Raw genomic sequence first — 18,730 nt, 5'->3', positions numbered from 1 at the left:
GCTTTTTTGAGAGCTTTGGAAACTGAATTAAAATGTCTACACAGCTATGAACAATTGTTTAATAAAACTTTTTCATGTTTCCATTACATGTAAATATATCAATTTGGCATCTCTATAAAAACTCTGAAAATGGTGCAAAAGTTTCATTCTCTTTGAGAAAGCCATTGACAAAAAATATTCACACTTCACTAAAATTTTGAAAAATGGTCTTCTTTCAAAGTTTCTTTATTACTCTGAAGTCTTCTGGGTTATCAAAATCTAGGTTTGCTTTTTCCTCCTAAAACACTAAAGAACATTTATTCACAAGGATTAAAAATAAAAATAAAAAGGCAATGGGCTGATGGAAAACCGGTGAGGGCTTTTCTTTCTTTCTTTTTTTTTTTTTTTTTCTGAAAATAATTAAAAAAACTTAAAAGTTACATAAGCATCTTCAAAAGAACACAATGGGATTCATTTTGTTGTTGACTTTTGGACACCAGTGTCAGACTTTATTGAAAACAAACCCATGTAAAAACAAAGTTAAAATGAAAAATGGCACCTGAAAAATAAATTATTTTATATAAAACAAATCAGTAACTTAAAACACGCTAATATACAAAAGGTCTAACCATCTACTGTACAACATGGGAATCGGTTAAGAGAGCCTCCCCTCCCCCAAAGCAAGTCACTGTAAACGGAACATCACATGGTCATGGTCAAAGAGGTGGCCCCAAACCAACGGAAAAGCCTTCTCTTCTAGTGGAAGAAAAATCCAGTCCTGTCAAAGTCTCCGTTAGCCAAACTTAGGTACTGGCGGTGACTTACAAGTGAGAAAAAAAAAAATTGCTTTTTTTAAATGGCCAAGAAAAAAACCTGAATGATGTCACTGAAAGGTAGAAAAATAGGATCCGGCCATTAGAAGTCAGGGGAAATCAAAAGGTTTGGAAACGTGAACCCTGCCTGGGATCCGAGATTCAGATTCAGATTCTACTGCCATCGTTACATGCCAATTGCCAATGCCACTCAAAAAAAAAAGCACTTGTGACTTCAGGGCTGTCTTGGGAAGTTTGGGGACAGGACTCCCTGACCCCCCGAGTCTGCTGAACCCCAGGGGTCTCTGCTAAGGAGCTGCCTCAGGTGCTAGTAGGTGAGGTAGGTCTGGGGAAGATGGGAGGGGACTGAGGTGGAGGGAGGGGTGGAGGGACAGAGGATAGAGGCCTCCTGTCAGCTGAATTCTTATTCTCTTTCATCCAACACAGAAGGCTGCGAAAAGCACATGGAAATAAAACCGGGCTGAATGGGATGTGAAATGTAACAGCTGAGTGATGTCAATTTTGATTTTCAAGTCCGATGCAGGACTGGGTAAGTCATGTCTTTTCAATGCCTGGTGGACACATGGCCTTCGTTTGGAAGCAAACTGGTCAAGGAATTGCCACTAACCGTCTTCGGGTGCTTCTATTTCTCTGATCCAGCAGGGACCCCTGGGCTGCCAGCTCCAAAGGGCCGGCCTTGGCTCCCGACAGCAGCACGATTCAGTCCCTGGAGACTGGGTCTCCAGGACTAAGGCCAAGCGCAGACTCTCAGAGGTTAAGGCAGCTGCCCTTGGCCAGGAAAAGGCTCACCTTCCAGGAGAAGGTGGTGGAACCCGCCCAGCACCACCTGCGGGCAGGCCCCTGAGGAAGTCCATGAATTTCAGGATATTCACGCAGGACAGTGGCTAAGGAGGGGACTCAGCACCCGGCAGGGAATCAGTCACAGAGCTGTGACTAGAGGCACAGCCAGCACAGAAAACTGTGGCTTGGCAAATCACACTGAAAACGAAATAATGGCAGAGCCAAGGGGGAACAAGGGAGAATTCATCAGGAAGCAGGTTCACAAATGCGGAGTTGCCTGGGGTCTAACTACCAGAGGAAGTTACACACAGGTCAAAAGGGAATTCAATCAAAGCCTCTTTGGTATTTCCCAAACCAGATTTTTGATAAATGAACATTATCTACTCTGAACACTTTTTCATCGAAATTCCCAAATAAAAGGAGAGCACTCATTTTTGTTAAATACAAATACAACTCATCTATGTAAAATTTTTAAAGAAATGGTTTCTTTTGAGATGTGCCTTTTTTAAGAAAAGGGATCTCCCCTTTGCAAACAGGCCTTGGCAAGATGTAATGAACTCTGAGGGCACAGGGCCAGCAACTAGAACCTTGATGGGAACGGAGATTGCTTTTCAGGAGTGACAGTTCAAAAGCTAAATCCTTCCACAAGCTTGCAAGTTAAGACTCCCAAGTAAAGGCATTGGAATTTTTTAGCTAGAAGGCTGTTCAAACAGCGGAGACCACATACAATGAGAATGTTCCTCAACTGAGAAACTTCAGGGAACTCTCAAAGGCTCATACACTTCACAGTTTCTTCTCACCTGTCCCAGCATCAGAACAACTGATAGGATTCAGATAAAAGGGGGCGAGGAAAGAAGCTGAGGTGCTGGCTACAAGCCCGTCATCATTTTCACAGTTGAAGCTTAAGACAGAGTTCTCTGTTGAATGCTAGCTACGGGCATGTATGGCAGTGAGACTCCAGGGGAGTTTCAGAAGCGGGAATCCAGCCTTCCATCAAAAGGTGTTGGCTCCCACCTTCCATATGAAGATGTTGGCTCCCACCTTCTACTTGGCCCGGGGAAACCTGAAAGGCTTCTTTTTCCAGGAAAACATTCTGATCCCAGGGTGGAGACTGCTCTCCGGCAACAGAGCAGGGACCCTCTTTTGTGTCGAATCTGGGCAAACGGGCCTCGGTTTTGGCTTTTCCTGAGGAGCTGGGATTCTGTGGGAGAAAGGAGGTCCTCTCTGGCACCAGGCCGACTTTTATGAGACACGGCCTGGGTACAGATGGCAACATCAATTTGCAAGGATCGCGCACACAGCCTCTCAGTAAAAGATCAGGGAAAGGGGAGGGGATGGGCATCCTCAATTGTCCAGGGGCCTCTTGAGACGCTGACCTGCTCTGGGGACGGTGGTGCCTGCCTATTGCTCAATTCCTCACTTCAATAAATAAATAAATAAATAGATCGGTATAAATAAACATAAATACAGCCGTCATCTCATGAGAGCAATAACTAAAAAACAGCCTACGGTCACGTTTTAGTCTCACGTCAAGGTTAAAAACTGCTGGTACTAAGTTATCCTGTTTGTGATTCTCTCTGTATACTAGTTATTTATAAACACCAGATCCCAGTCCTGAGGAGTTTTGGGCGATCTGGCCCTGCCTATTTCACAGGCTTTCTCTTTCACCCTTCCTTCCGGCTCCCAGTTTAAAAGCCACCAGCCTGTAACTGCACATTCCTGCGTCACATATTCAGAAATGCTTTTGCTTGAGGCAAGTATTGGTTTCTTAAGATCTTACGACTCCTCCCTGAATGCTGGGCCGCCTGCACCTTCCCTAGCCAAAAAGAAAGAAAAGGTAAAATAAAAAACAAAACAAAATTCGAGCAAAACAAAATCAAATTTAATGGTCTTAAATGCAAAAGTAAAAACAAACAAAAAACACAAAAAAGCAAAAGAAAATTAACAGAACAGAACAACCCAAAATGTCAAGGCAGTTATGAAGGGAACTTTGAGGGTTAATCTTTAAAACCACAAATCAAAGGTTTTGGTTAATAGATAACTGGCAAGAAGTAAGTACTTTTCTGCTGAGTGTTCATACAAAAGCAAAATTCCAAAACAAAATCTGACTAAAATAGAAAAAGGTCTAAGCGCTCACGAGAAGGGATGCGAGAAATACAATGCTCAAATGTTTCTGTGTTATTAAAAAACAGAGCTATCTTACGCCTCCAAGCTATGTTAAATGCTCTGGAAAACGGGAGACATTATCGTGAACAACAGTATCCAATGTGTGGGGCGCTGTGCATGCAATGTGTGGACAGAAACTCGGGGCGTCAGAGTAGCAACACATCTTCAGGCGTGCCTGGAGCTTAGATCTAACTCTGGAATATACTGGAGTTTCCCTGAAACTCTTTGGTCCATTCCCATTGGTGCCTGGGCTTACGAAACACGTTTGTGTCCTTCTCTGGAGGGCCCGCCCAGCATGCGGCCCCTGGCCCCAGTGGTGGCCCACGCTCGACGGGCCCACCGCCATTCCCAGGACCACTTGGCAGAGCCCGGGACTGAGTGAGCAGGAGGTGGCAACGGGACCTGCCTGGAAAAGGAACTTCCTGTCAACCAAAGCATACATCGCTTACAATGTTGAAGCGGTTGAGAAAACGCACACTCAGCATCTGTCTAACATCTTTAGATTAAAAACTAAAACTAAAAGGTGATTTTTTTTTTGCTACCCAGTCTGTGGAGACATTGAATGAAACGCGTGTTAGACAGTCTTAGAGGTTAAAGCATGCTTCAGGTTCACCACCATCCAGAGGGACTGGTTAGTCAATGCAGTTCTACTTAGATTTCTGTTTAATATATATCTTAAAGGAAATAACTTACGAAACTTAAGATTGGTCTAACATTGTGGGATTTCAAACATTTGAACATGTCGGTTGCATCCCAGAGTATAAAAACCTTCTCACTTCTCATTCAGACAAAGACAAACACTTGTGAAAATTGGCGCAAAATGAGTTGTACACTAACAAGAAAAGTTTCAACTCCTTCACTCTTAATTATCTATTCCGTACAAAAAAAAAGCATGAGCGAGTTATTTGTGGGACTTGTTGGTTTTGAAGGAAACCTGTAAGATCTTGTCCCCCAGGCGGTAGCCGTTCAGGCTGGCTATGGCCATCGCGGCTTCTTCATAGTTTGTCATGGTCACAAAGCCAAACCCTTTGCACTTGTTGGTGTTGAAGTCGCGGATCACTTTCACATTGGTGACGGCGCCAAAGGGCCCAAACATCTGCCAGAGGATCCCCTCATCGGCGTCCTGCCCCAGGTTGTAGATGAAAATGCACCAGCCGGAGGAGGCGTTTCCGGGCACGTTGACACCAGAGAGACCGCTCATGTGATCAACGCCCATGGGGGAGAACCTGGCGGACAGAGAGCAAGCATCAGGCCACAGTCAGCGCAGGCGGCCTGGTGATGGGGCAAGGCCTGGACGCATGCTGACCATGGCCGCTGGGCCCCATCCCGCTCTGCGCAGCCACGAGGTGCTCACAGTCGAGACACCTGCATGGGTCAAAACCACGACACTGTTTTAAACTGGGAGGAATTAAATATGGTAATGGAGGGGCGGGACCCTGTTCTATAGGCAGCTGACTCTGAGGGGCTGGTTGGTGACCTCCACTCCTCCCACTGTGTATGTGGGGGTTTCTCTTTAGGGGTTCCCCACATTTTAGATGATGGGCGCTTCTCCTGGTCCTCCATTGAGGGTAGAAATGCTCTGCAGGCGCTGACAGCCTCAGCTCTCCCTGGAGGAAACTCTCCTCGTACTGTGGGGTATGTGCAGGGGCTGAACTCCTTTTTCCAGATTTTACACCTTCCCCTCATCATGACCCACCCCCAAGGGTTCACAGCCCAGTGGTCTTTGGTTAGAGCACGCTTTGCCAGGGCCACTGTAGGGCCCAAGAATTCCTTCCCAAGCACCAGGCAGCCAACCTTCTGTGGCTGCAGTTCAACATCCCACGAGGGCCAGGGGCCAAACCACTGAGGGCTGAGAACTCAAGGGAGAGGGAAGGGCCCTGGGACACCAGCAACTGCAGGCTCACCAAACTTGACCACACACATGGGGCTTTCCACAGTGATACTTTTATTTACATAAAAAACAGGCCTTTCTGGGCCAGGCGTGGTGGCTCAAGCCCAGAATCCCAGGACTTTCAGAGGCCAAGGTGGGAGGATCACTGGAGGCCAGGAGTTTGAGACCAGCCTGGGCAACACAGAGAGACCCCATCTCTAGGAAAAAAAACAAACAAAAACCTCATCAAACTAAAACCAAACTAAACTAAAATAAAGCCTTCTGAAAACGTACAGATGCCCGAATAAGGATTAAGGTAGATGACAAAACAGTTCCTAAAGCCATGCTTCCCTCTGGAACTTTCTCAAATTAAAAAAGTAAAGGTCTGAGGGTCAGTTTGGGAATATCTGAGTACCATATATCTGTGAAGCCAGCACCTGTGAAGCCGCATGATGCATGCAGAGAAGGATTACCTGCTCCAAAATAAAACTGGGCTTCAGGCTATGGCCCTATCAGCTAAGGTAAGCGAGTGCCTTCAAGTGCCATTAAACAGATTCACCCTCTCAACAGACACAAGAGGACACCAGCTCCCACGGGGCAGCTCACTAGCCCAAGGGTGATTTTCTCTCTTTTTTTTTTTTGAGACAGGGTCTCACTATGTTGTCCAGTATGGTCTCAAACTCTTAGGCTCAACTGATCCTCCTGCCTCCAGAGTAGCTGGGACCACAGGTGTGTGCCACCACACTGGGCTAATTTTTACATTTTTTGTAGAGACAGGGTCTGTGTTGTCCAGACTGGTCCCAAATTCCTGGGCTCAAGTGATTCTCCTGCTTTGGCCTCCCAAAGTGTTGGGATTACAGGCATGAGTCAATGCGACTGGACTTCTTAAGAATTACTCTTGTTGGTAGTTTTTCTCCTGCTGATTTCTCTGGTCTTGACAGTCATAAATCTCTCTTTTCCTCCAACCCAATTCTCTGGGCTTTTCTGGACGTGATAGGGACTGACGGCAAACTCCCTGCAGTCTGGGTCTTTCTTCCTCCTCTTCTCTCGGCCTCCTGAGCAGATCTTTCCCTCTAGCTTCTCCCGCCCTCCCCACTTCCTTCCATAACTTTGTCTTGGTGGTTGTCCTGCCACTCACTTTCCTGCTCGACCAGAAATGTCCACTCCTCTGGTTTCCCCTTTCTCTTCCCATCCTCATTACTGAGACCAGAGTCCCATGTCTCGTCCTCCAACCTTCCCTGTCTTCCTTCCAGGCTAAGGAGCAGTTCACCCAATGCCACTGCTCATATAGCCTGCCCCGTCAAGAGCAGTGCCAACTGTATGGTGGGATTCCAACAGCTGGATTTTAAAATTCAGCTCCATTCTGTCCAGAGAAGCTTCCCCAGCCTTGTCTTCAACCCAGACACCTCAAGGAAGGCAGGCCAGCTTTGGAATTTGAGCCAGGCGGAGAATGCTGGGTAACTCAGCCATGAGAATAACACCTCTCACAGCAGCATATGTGGCAGTGGGCAGCGCCCACCTGGCCTCACTGTTAAAACAACAATGGGGCGGGGCTCACGCCTATAATCCCAGTACGTTGGGAGGCTGAGGTAGGAGGATCACTTGAGGCTAGGAGTTTAAGACCAGCCTGGGCAACATAGTGAGACTCCATCTCAACAAAAAATAAAAACATTAAAAATTTTAAAATGGGATATCTGTCCTTGTCATACCTGAGATAAGCCCTCGATGTCATTCCTTGAGGAACGAAACAAAACAGCCCTGACACTGAGACCTCTGCTGTTTCTGAGGCAACAGCACACCAGATCCTGGAGTCCAAGGCCCTGACTCTCATCACCTCTCTCCCACTTCATCCTGGCAGCCAGAACCATTTTCAGGATGGAAAGACTAAGGAATCCGGGAAAACTGCTCTCGTCTAAGACAGGGCTCATAAACAGAATGCATACTTGTAACATTCACCAGTACAAATGACTGCACAAGGCAGGTGTATGAAAAAGGTTTGCCTTAGGGCTGCTGATCACGTATGTCTAGGAACTCTGGAAGATCTGCTCTCACCCGACTATACCTAAGGCAGCATCTTTCCTCCCACAGATATGAGACGGTTCATTATTCATTTACTTTTTAGAGACAGGGTCTCACTCTGTCACCCAGGCTGCAGTACGGTGGTGCAATCATAGTTCACTGCAGCCTCCACTTCCTGGGTTCAAGCAATCCTCCCGCCATGGCTTCCTGAGTAGTTGGGACTAAAGGCCAGCACCACCACGCCCAGTTTTTTCATTACTTTTTGTAGGAACGGGGGTCTCACTTTGCTGCCCAGACTGCTCAAACTCAGGGCTTCAAGTAATCCTCCTACCTCGGCCTCCTGATAGCTGAGATTACTGGTGTGTGCTCCCCGACACTGGGCATGAAACCATCTTTAAAGCTCGCTGCTCCGTTCTGTTACTAGGAACTGTGTGTTGAAGCTCTAAGCGCTCACACTCATAGCAACTGGTGGGGACTGGTGCCGTCTTTTTTAAAAAAAAAAAAAAAGGTTCTGGCTCTGTGGCCCAGGAGTGCAGTGGTATGATCACAACTCACTGCAGCCTCAACCTCCTGGGCTCAAGCAATCCTCCCACCTCAGCTTCCTGAGTTGCTGCAACTACAGGAGCGCACCACCATGCCTGGCCAGTTTTGTATTTTTTGTAGAGATGGGGTCTCACAATATTGCCCAGGTTGGTCTTGAACTCCTGGACTCAATCGATCTTCCTCTCTTGGCCACCCAAGGTGCCAGGATTACAGGAATGAGCCACTGTGTCTAGCCTGGAGTCACCGTTTTGGTTCCCATGAAAGACAACGCCCCACTGGAAGTAAACGGCTTTCCTACAGACACCTTTCTGATGGAAATTGTGGTGTGGAGCTGCAGAATGATTCTGAAACGTGTTCTCTGACAGGATCAGTCTAGCGTTCCCGTGGTTTCTATTCTGTGGCTGTGCCGTCGCCCACCAGTGGGGCTACGGATGGCTTTCAGGAGTGCGCACCCTCCCGACCCACCTGAATCTCTGCGCCTGGTGGTGAACGGGGCCTCCGAACCGTCGCGCTGGCGAGTGGTACAGCTGCGAGAGGAGTGCCACGTTTTTGTTCTGGTTGGGGTTGGCTGCAAACTTCACTGTGATGGGCTCAGAGGAACCTGGGGGTTTATGACCATTGAAACTGGTAATTGCCTCTTCTGCCTCCGACCGTTTGTCAAACCGGATAAACGCAACCCCTCTGGACAAACCTTTTTAACAAACCAACAAAAATGGAGTTAGGGGAAAAAATGCTAGGACTTTCAAAACTGAAAAGCAAAAGTCAGGTCAGTCTACTGTGGGCCAGGCTGGAAGTCTGGTTAAGGAAATAAACAAAAATTAACCTAAAAGTAAATGGATGGAGTAAAGAAAACCAATGACTAACAGAAGATTAAAGCTTCAGACTTTCTTCCCGGCTGAAGCCACGACTCCACGGTGTCAGCGCCCAAAGATATTTTGGTGACAGACATCCCCAATAGACACCCAAGCCTCTTATTTGGAAGAAAGCAACATTAGGAAACAGCATATCCACCGTCACTATTTAGCTGCCAGATGCCCACCACAGAGTGGGTGTGTGGGTGTGGTGTGGGGTTGATGGGTAACAGGGTCGGGGTGGGGACTGCATCTGAGAGTTCCTCCCTGGGCTCTGGGGCCACCCTCCTGGCTGCTGTCTCTGGGGCCCGCTGTGACAGTGGGCCTCGTGGCCGAGCCTCCTGCCAAGGTGCCCAGCTCAGCCTGCATGCCCTCTCCTTCATGCCAGAAGGGAGTGGGATCCTGTGGCTGCCCACTGCCAGCTCCATGCTGCTGCCATCACCTCACTCCTGTCTTGGGATACTCCACTCTAAGGTCCTGCACCCTCCCGTGGGCCCCAAATTGCCGTCAGAATCAAATGAGGCCAGAACACTGCCCAGGCTCACACAGTAGAGCTGAACCTATCCACAGGCTCGCCAGGCAGGCCTGGGGTCCCTGTGTGGGAAGGGCCAGGGCCCCAGCAGCCAAGCCCAGAGGGCACCTTCTCTTGCCACCTCAACTGAGTCACCCAAGGGCCAGTCCTGGGTTCCAGGCTGAACCCAATCGCTGGATGGGGCAGCGTGAGACCTGAGGCCCGTCCTACTGTGGGTAGCATTGGTGTGAGACACTGAGCAAGGCGGGTGGAAGGAGAGCATGGCTGTCCTCCACCCCTGCCCGTCCATACGCTAGGCCCGGGAGGGAAACATGAGTAGCCCGTCCCTTGAGGAACGTGGGGAGCAGGCTGGGAACTGGATGAGGGGATGGGGGTGAGGGCACACTGAGCAGCGGACTAGCTCCTTCTCCTGGGGCGAGGACATGATGGGGTCAGGGGAAGGCCTGGGGATGGGAGACGTGACAGCTGAGGGCCAGTCTGAGAGTGATGTCACTAGGTGGGAGTCGTGGGTGTGTCCCAGTGGGAGAGGCCGCTGCAGACAACCCAACCGAAACACCCTGCTTCTCAAGACTTTTAGTCAAGCCAGGCCAAGGCTCGTGCCTGTGGTCTCAGCTACTCCAGAGGCTAAGGCAAGAGAATCGTCTGAGGCCAGGAGTTCAAGACCAGCCTGGACAACATAGTAAGATCTCATCTCTTAAGGAAAAAGAAAGACTTCCAGTCAAAGGGTGTCTTAAGTCAGGTTTCTTCTCCAGGCAAAGCCCTCTGGCACATGGTAATGAACAATGACCAAAGTCAGGCAGCCTGGAGCCGTGGGTGACCTGTCCAGCAGGCACCCAACTGTCCCCATGTCCTGTCTCCACGTCTCTCCCGGCACCTTACTCCACCACTTCCCAGAGGGTCCCGCCAGCTGCCCCACAATCGCGACACTGCAGGCCCCACGTGAGCACACAGACAGCAGCCTTAGTAAGGTCAGACCTAGCGCTACGCACATGTGCCAGGAATATTCTGGGGCTCAAGCTCATTTCTGAGCTGCTGCTCAGAAGGAACACCTGAAAACATAACCCTGACAGATGCTGTTTTCTTTGACTCTCTCACGACACGAATGACAGCTTAAGTCAGTCTTGGAAACCTAAATGAAAATCTAACTTTAGGCAAATACGACTGAGAGCTGACGCTGGCCGGCTCGTAGGGAAGCTGACTCCAAGCAGATGGCTTCACTCTGTTTCTAAAGACCTTGCGGCACAGTGGAAAGAAGGCATGAAGGCATGCGTGCAAGTGTGGGCTCCTCTGGTGTTGTCAAGTGGCTTTCAAATGCAAACTGCCTGAGTGAAATGAAGAAAACTCAAGTAAGCGGGGCAGGAGCGATGCTGTTTAACACAGGGGGATATCAATTCACTCATTTATGTAATGGATGTATACTTTCTAAAGATGGCTCTGCATTTTTTTTTTGTCTTCCCCTAGTGTTTTTTATTTTTAATTTGTTTTTAAGATGGAGTCTCACTCTGTCACCCAGGCTGGAGTACAATGGCACGATCTCAGTTCACTGCAACCCCCACCTCCCCGGTTCAAGTGATTCTCCTGCCTCAGCCTCCCGAGTAGGTGGGACTCCAGGCGCCCGCCATCATGCCTGGTTAATTTTTATTTTATTTTATTTTACTTTATTTATTTGAGATGGAGTTTCACTCTTTTTGCCCAGGGTGGAGTGCAATAGTGCAATCTCGGCTTACTGCAACCTCCGCCTCCCAGATTCAAGTGATTCTCCTGCCTCGGCCTCCCCAGTAGCTGGGATTACAGGTGCCTGCCACCAAGCCTGGCTAATTTTTTGTAATTTTAGTAGAGACAGGGTTTCACCATGTTGGCCAGGATGGTCTTGACCTCTCGACCTCGTGATCCACATGCCTCGGCCTCCCAAAGTGCTGGGATTATAGGCGTAAGCCACTGCGCCTGGCCTATTTTTAGTAGAAATGCAGTTTTGCCATGTTGGCCAGGCTGGTCTTGAACTGCTGACCTCAGGAGATCCACCCGCCTCGGCCTCCCAAAGTGCTGGGATTACAGGCGTGAGCCACCGTGCCCGGCCCTCTTGTGTTTTTTAGAATTTAACAGCAGAGTCCAAGAAACGGCATAATCTCCAGATGAATACACTATAAAGTTCACAATTAAGATGGATACAGAAGCAAAGGAATAAAAAAAAAATTAAGCTGTTTCAGCTCAGGATGGGATTTTTTTCTCTTTTTTAAAAGAAGAGTTGGGATCTCGCTATGTTGGCCAGGCTGTTCTGAACTCCTGGGCTCAAGCAATCCTCCCACCTCAGCCTCCCAAAGTATTAGGATTACAGGTGTGAGCCACCGCGCCCAGCCATCCTCGTCTATTTAACACTAAAAAGCCCATCGCAGGAAGGCAAACTCCACACAGGCTGGTTTGCCACACACTTCTCTTCCCTGCTGTCCGCCTTGCGCCGCATGAGGTCCCAGGAACAGGCACCCTCTGTGCCCAGCAGAGGGAGCCATAGCCCTGGGATGGGAGCCTCACCTTCCCACCAATTCTGCACCCTGGAGTGGGAAGCAGACCCGGGGAGACCCTCCTGGCTCCCTTTTCTGCCTCCCTCACCCCTCTACAAAGATGCCAAAGGTTGCTTACGCCACCTTGAAGTTCACAGCTGACCTGGTGGGCGATACTGAGGTGCCCCCAACACCCTGGGAGACTACCTTGCAGAGGGAAAGGAAGCAATGCCCCCAGCAGCTGTGTGCAGAGGTGAGTTCCCCCTGCCTGTGGCCTGTGTGTGCCTGAGAGACGAGGGAAGGCCCTGGGAGAGTTGGGTGGCTGGAGGCATGCTCTCAGGCACTGGGGGCTCCAAGTGGAGGGCAGGCTCCCATCATCAGGACCGTACTGGACACAGACAGGCCGAGGCAAAGCCGTGCATGTGGGGTCTAGAGGAGGAGGAGAGTGGGCTGTGGACTGGCGAGTCAGCTTTCCCAGCCCCGGGCCCTGCGCAGCCAGCTCAGATGCTGTAATGCAAAGTGGGGGGCAAGGAACCCACACACTGGCCCACCGACAGGATTGTTCTCTCAGCTGGCACTTGAAGGTAAGTGAGGGGACTTCAGGAACCACAGGAGATTCTTCTGGTACAAATCAGGGGAGTTTACACCAAGTAACTGGCATCCCCCGACCCTCTCCCCAAAGCGAAGACAGAATAGAGGCGGCCATGTGAGTGAGCCCTGTCCTTCGGCACTGCTGGGTGCCAGGGCACAAGTCTGTGCTAGGCTACAGGCAGCCCCCAGAGCCCCCGTGAAGTGCATAGGGGCGGTTCCCCTCCTCGGGCCCCAGCGGGACCGAAGGCTGGCAGCAGCAGGGCCGGTGCGTGCCAGGTGGGGTTCCCACAGCCGGCCAGGAGGAGGGAGAGAGACTAATAAGGCCGCCCACCCCAAAGCACGCAGCTCAGGGGACGCAGGACAATGTGCATGCCCCTCCAGCCTGCAGGCCAGGAAGGCCCCATCTGTGTGCACACGAAAGGCAAGGCTCTGGGCTGTTGGGGGAGTGCTGCTGTTCTCTCGAAAAGAGGTCACCTCAGAGCACGACTTCCTGTGGCCCAACTACTCGGTGTTATTTCAACATCACAGCCAAGGTGGCGCACAGTCTGTGTGGGAAGAATATGAAAACCACCCATACAATGAACGCACAGGCCTCACTGGGCTTGGGGAGTGGACTCTTCCCTCCTGGTTGGTCAGCACACTCCTGCTCCTGCCCCAAACAGAGCTGAGCGATCCTAAGTCCCCTCAGGGTGGCCCGAGCTCCCCGTCCCCCAGGCGGGGCCACGTGCAGGGCTTGGCAAAGGATGTAGCGGTGCACTAGTTCCTAGCCTAGTGTGGCAGGTGGGCCGGGAAGTGGGGCCAGAGCACAGCCGTGAACGTGCACATGTGCCCTGCTCATCTCTGCCTGATGGTGTCACACAAAGCCCAGTGCCCATGTCCAATGCCAAGACAGCATGGGAGGGTCAGCAAAGTGGCCAGGATTGCCTCCCCATTAGAGGAATTCACTGCCATGTGCTCTGTGCATTTTAGATGTGCTCCCCAGAGAAGGGCATCCGAATTCTGGGGATTTGGGCCATCAGACTGCTGCACCCCAAATGCCTGCAATGAAAGTCACAGTGGACAAATGTGTAGCAGCCTTTTTTTTTTCCCCCAAAAGAAACAGGATCTTGCTCTGTTGCCCAGGCTGAAGTGTAGTGGCACGATCACGGCTCACCACAGCTGTGAACTCCTGGGCTCAAGCAGTCCTCCCGCCTCAGTCTCCTGAGCAGCTGTGATGACAAGCCCACACCACCGCACCTGGCTACAGTATCCTTTTTTTTTTTTGAGATGGAATCCCACTTTGTTGCCCAGGCTGGAGCTCAGTGGTGCAATCTCGGCTGGCCGCGATCTCCGCCTCCTGGGTTCAGGCGATTCTCTTGCCTCAGCCTCCCGAGTCGCTGAGATTACAGGCACCTGCCACCACACCCGGCTAATTTTTGTATTTTTAGTAGAGATGGGACTTCACCATGTTGGCCAGGCTGGTCTCGAACTCCTGATCTCAGGTGATCCATCTGCCCTGGCCTCCCAAAGTGCTGGGATTATAGGCGTGAGCCACCACACACGGCCTGCAGTGTCCTTTTCACCCCGTTCATGGGCAAGGCCAGACATTTGGGTGCCTGAGGGAAGGTGCTAGAATCTCTTGGTGTCTTCACCATACATGAAATGCTGGCCTAATCTCTGGCTTTTATTTTATTTTATTTTTTTTGAGACGGAGTCTCGCTGTGTCACTCAGGCTGGAGTGCAGTCGCATGATCTCAGCTCACTGCAACCTCCGCTTCCCGGGTTCACACCATTCTCCTGCCTCGGCCTCCCAAGTAGCTGGGACTATAGGCGCCCACCACCATGCCCAGCTAATTTTTTGTATTTTTAGTAGAGACGGGGTTTCACCGTGTTGGTCAGGCTGGTCTCGATCTCCTGACCTCATGATCCACCCGCCTCGGCCTCCCAAAGTGCTGGGATTACAGGTGTGAGCCACCACGCCCAGCCATCCCCAGCTTCTTTTAATGCCATCTTACCTCCTCAGCCTTCTCAAACCAAAGTCAACGTCTTCTCATTTTGGTGTTGTCCTCGTTTGCAGAATAACTAATGACATTTAAAATCAAACAGTGATCTGCCTTCCCTAGAAAACCCAGCCCCCACCTAGAGAACACCCTCCCCATGCGTCTCGGGTCCCTCTGGTACCTGTGGTCTGATCCACGAGGACTCGCGAGTTGATGATCCGCCCAAACCGAGAGAACATGTCCTCTACGTCCTTCTGGGTCATGGTCCGAGGGAGCCCGCTGATGTACAAGTTGGCATCTTTGATGACCTCTGAGCTCGGGCGAGCATACGACACCTTGAGAACACAACCACTTTCTGAGATTAGGACAGGTACGTGGCCAAAGCATTGAGGAAGGTGCTAAATTTTAGGTTAGGGAAAGCCAACACTGTGTGGTAAGAATTCATGCAAGGAACGATTATCATCACTGACGCTCACCACCTGCAGCCGCGTGGTGGCAAGCTCACTGCGCGATGGGCCGTGGGCCGGGGTGCCTGGCAGCGCTTCCTCACTGGGTGCTCACCATCCTCAAAGAGGCAAGCATGACTCCTACGTCACCAAGCCCAGCAACTGAGGGCCCGACGCTTGTGGGTGGCTACCTCTCTGATGTGCTGGACAATGAGCCAGTGCCAGAGATAGGTCCTGGTGCCCGAAAGAAGTCCATGCTGCAGCAGGCAAGCAAGCTGGGAGCTACTGGGAGCGCACGAGACTCCACGAGATGCCCCTGCCAAAGAGCAAGCTTGCCACGGAAGCCCTGATGGGGGCAGTGGGTTCCGGGAGGACCCCGAGTTTGTACTCAAATCCACTCAAGTGTTCAATATTAAATGACTCAACACCTTTTGGATTTTTATTTTGCAAAATCAAAGAAAACTGAAGAGAACCTTCTGCGTACTTTGTCAAAATGGTACATTCATCATTTGTGTGGAGAGGGTAGTGAGGGGAGCCCGCAGGCCAATGCAAGACAAGGTCTTCAGTGCTTTTTCAGGTTGGCGCTGACAGCCGTGCAGACTCCACGGGCCCAGGAGAAAAAGGACCATGGCGGAACCCCTCTGCCTGTGAAGGGGCAGCCTGGCAGGACTCACAGCCTCATCAGCAGGCTGGGATATGCAGGAGGGAGCAGGAGAGGAGGGAGCAGGAGAGGAGGGAGCAGGAACAGAGGGAGCAGGAGCTGTGTGCCCGGGAAGGGTGGGGACTTGAACCTGTGCGAAAGGAAGTACGTTCCCTTTGAGGGAGGGGCACAGAACTGATGAGCCAAGGTAACTGAGACCAGAACGCAGGGAGAAACCGCCAATCAGGAGTCACTGGGCAGAATCTGTGTGCCGAGAACACACACACAGCATCCTCTGAGAAGCTCCTATCATGTCCCAGAGAAGGAACGACAGACATTGCCCCCATTCACAGGGCAGCGGGCAGCCCAGCAGGGGAACAGGAGAGCCCCATGAGGAGAGGAGTGTGGGGCTAGAGGCCAGCTCCGCCCGGCAGCGGTGGGAGTCGAGGGAGCATGTAATTACGGGGCCCATGAGGTCTCTGGGGAAGCCGTGCTGCTCTCAGGCCAGGGGCACCTCCATCAGCCTGCAGGCAGGAGCTCTGGGGACATTTGGCCACCCCATGATGTGGGTCAGGGGCTGCCAGTGCTGTCCCCAGAGAAAAAGAGGCTGCCTTGGCCCCCAGCCTCCCCTACAGTGTCCGGGCCTGCCCTGGCTCGCTGCAGACCCGTCTGGACTGGGGCAGTGTTTGGGGGCCTGCCAAACCGTGACCCTGGCGCCGGTGGAGCAGAGCTGAGGCTGTCACTGACTGGACCTACTGCCGTCCCTGGATGAAGCCCCAGAGGAGAAGTGCCCTAGAGCCAAGTGCTGGGGAAAGCTCTGATGCCTCCCAAGGACAGGTATCTCCAAGGACCATGGAAACTCCGCTTTCCTCTTCTCTCTGGACACGGTCACATTCAGTCAGGCTAGAATCAGAGCAGCTGGTGCACAGCAGGCGTGCACTGACCTGGGGATCCCCGGCCCCTCGACCAGAACCCTCTTTCCTAAGCTCCCAACATCGCTTGCTCTTTGGCCTCAATCGGGTCCTTTTCTGGCTGACGATGCTCAATAATTCATCCAGTGAAGGGTTCAATCGTGTTCCCCCCACCCCACAATCCAAATTCATATGCCGAAGTCCTAACCCCTTGGGACTTCAAAACGTGACCTGATTTGGATACAGTCATTGGGGGTGTAATCAGTTAAGATGAGGTCACACTGGTATAGGGTGATCTCTAATCAAATGTGACTGATGTCCTTACAAAAAAGGAAATTTAGGCCAGGTGTGGTGGCACAGGCTAGTAATCCCACTGTTTTGGGAGGCTGAGGTGGGAGGATCGCTTGAACCCAGAAGTTCAAGACCAGCCCGGGCAACACGGCAAGACCCCATCTCTACAAAAAATAAAATTAGCTGGTCGTGGTGGCACACACCTCTAGTCCCAGCTACACGGGAGGCTAAGGTGGGAGGATCACCTTAGCGCAGGAGTTTGAGGCTGCAGTGAGCCATGATCACACCACTGCAGTCCAGCCTGGGTGACTGAGTGAGGCCCTGTCTTTAAAAAAAAAAAAAAAAAAAAAGTTTTTTTTTTTTGAAAAAATAAATTCAATTTAGAAAGGCGGGAAATGTGGATACAGGCACTCACACAGGGAGAAGGCTGTGTAAAGACAGACGCAGACTGGGGTGATGCTTCTCTAAGCCAAGGAACACCAGAGACCGCCAGCCTCCACCAGAAGCTGTCACAGAGGCCTCTTGGACAGATCCCTACCCAGTGCCTTCGAGAGAAACCAACCCTGCTGACACCGTGGTCTTGGGCTTCCAGTCTCCAGAACCCTGAGTCAATACCCTTCTTCTGTTGAAGCAACCTGGCCTGTGGGGCTTTGTCATGGCAGCTGAGCAAACTCCTGACCACTCTGCTTGCCACGGATCCCTCCACCGGCATCAACGCCCAGTTCCTCCTCTCCCTATTTACTTCTTGACTGCATTGATCATGACCTGACATGCTACATATTTTATTTACTTTTTTAGCTTTTTTGGTAGAGACAGGGTCTGACTATGTTGCTCAGGTTAGACTTGAACTCCTGGGCCCAAGTGATCCTCCTGCCCCAGCCTCCCAAATGGCTTGGATTACAGGCATGCGCCACCCTGCCTGGCATCTATTTTATTTATTTAACTTTTAACTTTGCAAACAGACTCTGTGAGGGCCAGACTTGTGTGTTTCCTGCCATATCCAAAGCACTCAGAGCAGCCTCTGGTGAATGGCAGACATCTGGGGACTGCTGCTGTGTGAATGGAGTGCGCAGTTGCCGCTGCTGTGAAGAATGTCTGCCTATCTGCACTGCAGTCCCCAGCGCTGGCTTCTGCGGGTGACAGGAGTTTTGCTGTCCTGGTTCCTGAGGCTTGGTTCTCACAATGTGCTAGGGAAGCCTCCAGGTGACGTTAAGTGCCTGTAGCCACACACAGCACCCGGTTTCACACCCTGGCTTTGCCCCTCCATCCCTCCGTGACCTTGGCAGAGCTGTTTCACGAAACATCAGCTTCTTCAATCCAAATCTAGGGACCATTTTCTATGGGGCTGTGGAGAGGGCACGTGAGACACGGGATGGAAGGTCTGGCCTCCTGTCAGCCTTTGGTAAACACCGGCTGTGTGTGGCATACGGGGACCCAGCAGTGATGCAGAGCTGCACACAGAGACTGTGCGGCGTCCCGGCAGGGACACCGAGCTGCATCTGGGACATGCTCGGCCTGTCGCCTCCATGCAGGACCACTCCCACTGTGGCTGCTTGGGCTGCTACTACGGGGAAAAGACAGATAGGGATGAGGAGACAGGACTCCTCCCTCTCCACTCTGCCATCAAGGGAATGACATCAGGACCAAAGAGGACAGAGCGGACGGGGTGAAAGCAAGGGCATGTCTCGGCTGTCTATGCAGGGCTGGGGCCTCAGAGCCCAGGGTGAGCACAAGACTCCAGAAGGCCCTGCCTGCAGGGGAGGAGTGGGGCAGAGGCTTGGGGCCAGCCTGCATTTCCCAG

The 18,730-nt window shown here is 51.3% G+C and overlaps 1 protein-coding gene across 1 annotated transcript in view; it reads right to left on the bottom strand.

The window, feature by feature from the left end:
• Window positions 1–461: 461 nt before the first annotated feature.
• ELAVL1 (ELAV like RNA binding protein 1) overlaps window positions 462–18,730 on the bottom strand; it is a 47,004-nt gene continuing 28,735 nt past the window's right edge. Inside the window, exons 4-6 of the mRNA XM_023186710.2 lie at window positions 14,823–14,976; window positions 8,656–8,881; window positions 462–4,984 (exon numbers count right to left, since the gene is read on the bottom strand). Of these exons, the coding sequence (XP_023042478.1) occupies window positions 4,660–4,984; window positions 8,656–8,881; window positions 14,823–14,976 (705 nt within the window). The 3' untranslated portion in view covers window positions 462–4,659. The remainder of the gene's footprint in view (window positions 4,985–8,655; window positions 8,882–14,822; window positions 14,977–18,730) is intronic.

Source organism: Piliocolobus tephrosceles, chromosome 21, assembly GCF_002776525.5.
Source record: "Piliocolobus tephrosceles isolate RC106 chromosome 21, ASM277652v3, whole genome shotgun sequence".
Classification (NCBI taxonomy): Eukaryota; Metazoa; Chordata; class Mammalia; order Primates; family Cercopithecidae; genus Piliocolobus; species Piliocolobus tephrosceles.
Note: the sequence above shows the minus strand (reverse complement) of the source record. Positions and strands in the feature narration are given on the sequence as shown.